General features: G+C 37.8%; 1 protein-coding gene across 7 annotated transcripts in view; it reads right to left on the minus strand.

The window, feature by feature from the left end:
- TPST1 (tyrosylprotein sulfotransferase 1) overlaps positions 1-6000 on the minus strand; it is a 121386-nt gene that overhangs the window by 56438 nt on the left and 58948 nt on the right. For all 7 annotated transcript variants that reach the window (XR_009559095.1, XR_009559094.1, XR_009559092.1 and 4 more), the window contains one exon: positions 1474-1672. Coding sequence is in view for 1 of the 7 variants with exons in the window: in XM_030871903.2 (XP_030727763.1) it covers positions 1474-1672 (199 nt within the window). In the remaining 6 variants the exon portion in view is untranslated. The remainder of the gene's footprint in view (positions 1-1473; positions 1673-6000) is intronic.

Below are 6000 nucleotides of genomic sequence, written 5' to 3' on the forward strand. Positions count from 1 at the left end.
CCCTAAGTTTATAGTTTTATAATAATGCTTGTATGTATGAAAAATATAAAAAGGATAAAGATTATTTTAAAAATAAAAAAAATCTGCCTCCATATATGATGGTTTATAAGAAAATAGCTCTTCGTATATAGCCACTAATGACTTGAAAAAAGAAAACAAAAGTAATATCTAAGTGTAAAAAATCCAGATGGAAATCAGCCTCATGAAATATAAGTTTGTTTTTCGATTAAAGGTATCAACAGAAGAACAGAATAAAGAGATGATATATTATAAGGTTGTGGGGAGGAGAGGAAACTGACATAAAAAAAAAAAATACCAGGGCTTCCCTGGTGGCACAGTGGTTGAGAGTCCGCCTGCCAATGCAGGGGACGCGGGTTCATGCCCCAGTCTGGGAAGATCCCACACACCACGGAGCGGCTGGGCCAGTGAGCCATGGCCGCTGAACCTGTGCGTCTGGAGCCTGTGCTCCGCAACGGGAGAGGCCACGACAGTGAGAGGCCCACGCACCGTAAAAAACAAAACAAAACAAAACAAAAAACATACCAGAGAAAGGCAAGGAATTTTAATCTTGAAATCCAACAGCCTAACAGTGAACTTACGTTAACACGGTTGTCTTATTTAAACTGTAGTTTCAAAAAATACCACATCTATAGACAGAAAGTAGAACTGTGGTTGCCAGGGGCTAGAGGAAGGGGGAATGGGTAATGATTATGTAGTTTCAGTTTGAAAAGATGAAAAAAGTTCTGGAGATGGATGGTGGTGACAGTTCTACAACAATACAAATATACTGGACTATACACTTATAAATTGTTAAAATGGTAAATTTTGTTATTTAAATTTTACAATAAAAAATACATTAAGGTATGATTTGAAATAGATTATACAGGTAAGGTATATATTCACATTTTTTGAGTTTTCAGCTTTTCTCAAATAGGATTATAAAGATGTGAGCATAACTTATAAAAGAAGTAGTTGTAACTACACTTTAATAGTAACTTTCTCTCAATCAGAGGGTTGTTTATTGTACCTATGTAATAATTCTTCTCATGTAGCCAATGTTTAGTTTTCAAGTATCAAGAAATCATGCCTCATCTAAACAAAGGTTTAAAAGTAAAGTAGCCATTAGATTCAAAGTAAAAAGAAACTAGAAGTAAGTGAGGTCACTAATAATTCTGGTGTTTATGCAAATTTATGATAATCAGCTATGAGAATAAATCTCCCCAACAGTAAGCACCATTCTTAGAAATTGGGAAAAAGAGATTAAAGAATTGTCCCTATAGTCCCTGGAAAGAGCCACAGTTATCCTTAAAATGCAGTGGAAGATTTCTGATGATAAAGCATTTACAAATAGGATTTTTCTAATTTAAAATAATTTTCTGATCATAAAAAAGCAAGGAACAAAATAAGAAAAAGCTTTTTAGGACCCAAATTCCATACCCAGTTTTCTCAATTCACTTTAAAAATCTCACTTACCCTTCTAGTGTTTTCAAGGATTTTGGGATCAGGTTTTCCATAGTTAGGTGGATTGGCATACGGGTCATATCCAAGTTTGGCAAGCATGGGTGCAATCACCGCCATGTCTTGTAAAACATCTGGAGGTATCTTCCCAACCCATTTTGATAGAGCTCCCACATTGACTGGCTTGATGACCTGGTCTGTAGATCTCTCCACTCTGAAAACAATATAATGTGAATAAACATGTATTTAGAATACTGAAAACAGTACTGGAAACATATTTTTTTTTTTGCGGTACGCAGGCCTCTCACTGTTGTGGCCTCTCCCGTTGCGGAGCACAGGCTCCGGACGCGCAGGCTCAGCGGCCATGGCTCACGGGCCTAGCCGCTCCGCGGCGTGTGGGATCTTCCCGGACCGGGGCACGAACCCATGTCCCCTGCATCGGCAGGCGGACTCTCAACCACTGCGCCACCAGGGAAGCCCCTGGAAATTATTTTTGATGACTCTAAAAATTACAAGTCTTCAGATTATAAAAGCTATTGAGAAAGAGTGTATTTTTCAGGCTTGACATTGCTTACTAGACTTTTTTTTTTAATGTTCTCAATCTGACAGCAATTATTGGCAACCTCAGATTCCTAGAAATAGGAAAAACGGTCAGGTGAAAACATCTGCACAGAATGTACTGACATTTTAATTACAACATTCAGAAAAACATAACAAAGATAAGACTGCTTAGAAAAACAGCTCGTCAACTTACTTGAAATACATAAAAATAAAAACCACAAGTAAATAAGATGGCTTGATGAATGATGACTAGAGGAACATAAAGATGGACAGATTATGTGATAAAGCAAATACAGCAAAATGTTAATTGTAGCTAGTGGGTATAATTCTTTCAGTTCTTTATATGTTTGAAATTTTTCATAATAAAATATTGGGGGGAAAATAGTCAACCATAATCCACTAAGACTGCAAAATATTCATTTGTCCTATTTTTCTGTTGATTTCCTAAAGAACCCTATTTTCTAAGGAAGAAAAAGGAGTGCTATTTATGACTTTTGATATTACAAAATAAATGTGTTCTACCTCTTGACCTAGAAATTTACTTTAAGCTTATAGTGACACTATATTTGACTAAATAACTCATAATCTTAGGGTAAAATATAATCTAAAATGACATCTAGATTGAAATTGGATCTGAACTAGCAGATTTTGGCCAAATGACATTCAAACAAAAGTACCTAAGAGAGTTTTATATCATAATACATTAGAAGTCATTCAAACACACTATTCTAATAAAAGGTTAAAAAGATCTTTTTCTTTAAGTTTTCGATCTCTCGCTGCAGATAACCATTATCTGATGAAGAATCCCTCAAAGGGGCTCCACTCCTTAAAAAATACACAAGAGAGGACTTCCCTGGTGGCGCAGTGGTTAAGAATCCGCCTGCCAATGCAGGGAACACGGGCTCGATCCCTGGTCTGGGAAGATCCCACATGCCGCGGAGCAACTAAGCCCACGCACCGCAACAACTGAGCCTGCGCTCTAGAGCCCATGTGCCACAACTAGAGAGGAGCCCACACACTGCAACGAAAGATCCCACGTGCCACAACTAAGACCTGACATAGCCAAGTAAATAAATAAAAAGAAAATAAAAATATCTAGTATATAACCAAACATACTTTATAAAAAAAAAATGAAATAACTAGAGAACATCCAAGCGCTGAACTGCATATTTACTGTGGGTGCACTAGGAACATTAGAGAATGGGAGTCACATCTGTAGAGATAAACATCTCAAGAAAAAAATGCTTTATAGTAAAAAAATAATTTCTGTTCATTCTATGTCAGGTACTTTGCATATGATATCTACTTTAATCCTTGAAACAACCTTAAGAGAAATATTATCAGTCCCTATTTTTCAACTGTGTTAACTGAGACCCATAAGTGATTTATCCAAAGTCACACAGTCTGGAAATAATGGAGTTAGAATTTGAACCTACTGAACCTGTCTGACTCCAAAGCATCTGTTTTATCCAGTTTCTCTTACTGCCGTCCTATTGACGTCAAATCACATCTTGATTTTTACATTCTACGCTTCCCTGAAAACTTTGGCCTCTTGTTCTATATTGCATAGACTAAGTGGTTTTGCCACAGTGATAACATACTACACATGTAATAGGTATATACAGCGCTGTGCCGGTAACACTTTACAACCTGATCTCTGAGAAGGGAAAGGTCATAATTTGTAGCATTTACTGATGACCAATGGTGTAAATACTCCCACCATGGATGATTTCAAGCTACCAACATGATGTCATTGACCACAGAGTTGAGAAGAGATGCACAAAAATGGGTTCACTGTAGCTGGCACAATCCAGCTCCAGCAGACCACTGGATATCTATAGGGTCATGATCTCTTGTCCCAAATTCTGAAATCCAAAAACTAAACATTTTCCTGTAACTCATGTGGCAGCAAAACATAACCTGAACTGATAGGAATCTATTTAAAGTCTTTATTCTTCTTGGCATAAATAATCATACTCTTTAATGCAGAAATACTGATGTCCTTGATTATAGCGTGTTGACCCAGAACAAACAGAGGATGTTATATAATATGTGTTATGTACATCATATGACCTTTCTAGAATCCAAAAATTTTGAATTCTGAAACATCTGTGTTAAGCACTGAAGTCACACATAGGGTCTCATATGTCGTGACTGGGAAGTTGGTAATGATAGAAGGGTTTTAATCACAGGACTGACAAGACTAGATTGTTCTTATCTGCATTCAATGTTGAAAACTATGGGAAGAGAAGATTGAAGGATGGGGTAACCGGGGTCAGAAAAACCAGTAAAGACGTTCAACTATATATTGAAAGAATTGAGAAATGATTAAAGCTCCAACTACAGCAAATCACATAGAGATGGAAAGAAAAAACCTCCATCGATTTGGTTTTTTTTTTAATAAATTTATTTATTTTTGGCTACATTGGATTTTCGTGGGCTTTCTCTAGTAGTTGTGGTGAGCAGGGGCTACTCTTCATTGTGGTACGCGGGATTCTCACTGCAGTGGCTTCTCTTGTTGTGGAGCACGGGCTCTAGGCACGCAGGCTCAGTAGTTGTGGCACACGGGCTTAGTTGCTCCGCGGCATGTGGGATCTTCCTGGACCAGGGCTTGAACCCGTGTCCCCTGCATTGGCAGCTGGATTCTTAACCACTGTGCCACCAGGGAAGACCCCATAGATTTGTTTTTAATTGATCAGACTTAGTGGTCAATTAGATATGGGGAGGAGAGAAAGGAGTCTAGATGAATTCGTATTTGACTTGAAGGACTGAATGGACCGTGTTTTCATTCATTACAATAGCATGGAGGAAAAGCATAAGTATTGTTGCTTAGTTTTGTTTCAGATGTAGGGAACAAAGGAAAAGAGGTAAATTGATAGTAGTAAGGAAGTTACCAAAAGTCTAAAGGAAAATTAGAGTTGACTAAGAGACTGAAATGTAGTATGTGCTCAGTAAACAATAGCTAGTATTATTTTTGCATCCAGAATATAGCACTGGTTCAGAAGAAAAATGAAAGCCATTATTTATCATGATGATTGATTTAAAGATAAAGTTCAACCATCTCTTCTCTGAAAGAGAATTCTAAAATGAAAAGTCTTTTTTTTACGTAACCACTGAGTCACAAGATTCACTAGTAGCAAATGCAGTTGCCATGGACTCCTTAGGGGGAAGAACTTGGGAAGGTATACTGCGTATCACTCAGGTGTTTCTCTTTAAGGCAGCAGTAATGGCATTTTATATTGATTGAGCATAAAATTCATATTAAATATTTTTTGAACACCCACTATGGGTCAGGTCAAGTGTTAGATACTAAGTATGCAAAGATGACATGACTAGGTCATGGCCTTCCTCTCAAGAAGCTCAGAGTCCAATAAGAGAGATAAGCATACACATGATTAATATGCAGCATGATAAATGTGATGACAGAGGTTAGAAACCATATTATGGCAATGCAGATGACAGAACTAGGTCATTCCTCTCCTAGGGTCTGACATGAGTCAGCGTAAGTTACCAAGTAGCTAAGGTAAAGATTAGTAATCTATGGGTCACAGGCCAAATCCAGTCCTACTGCCTGTTTTTGTCTGGCCTTCAAGCTAAGAATGGCTTTACATTTTTAAATGTTTTTTTTAAAAAATCAAAAGAATAATATTTTAAACACATGAAAATCATATGGAATTCAAATTTCTATGTCACAAAGTGGTTTGTTTGTTTGTTTCTTTGGCCATGCCATGCAGCATGCAGGATCTTAGTTCTCCAACCAGGGATTGAACCCATGCCCCCTGCACTGGGAGCACAGAGCCTTAACCACTGGACCACCAGGGAAGTCCCAAAAAGGGTCTTTTCTTTTTGGCTACACAGCATGTGGGATCTTAGTTCCTGGGCCAGGGATTGAACCCGCGCCCCCTACAGTGGAAGCAGGGATTCTTAAAGTAAAAACACCAGAACACAAAAGATGAACGTTAAATGGCATATAGAAAAGGG

This window comes from Globicephala melas, chromosome 15 (genome assembly GCF_963455315.2).
Source record: "Globicephala melas chromosome 15, mGloMel1.2, whole genome shotgun sequence".
NCBI lineage: Eukaryota > Metazoa > Chordata > Mammalia > Artiodactyla > Delphinidae > Globicephala > Globicephala melas.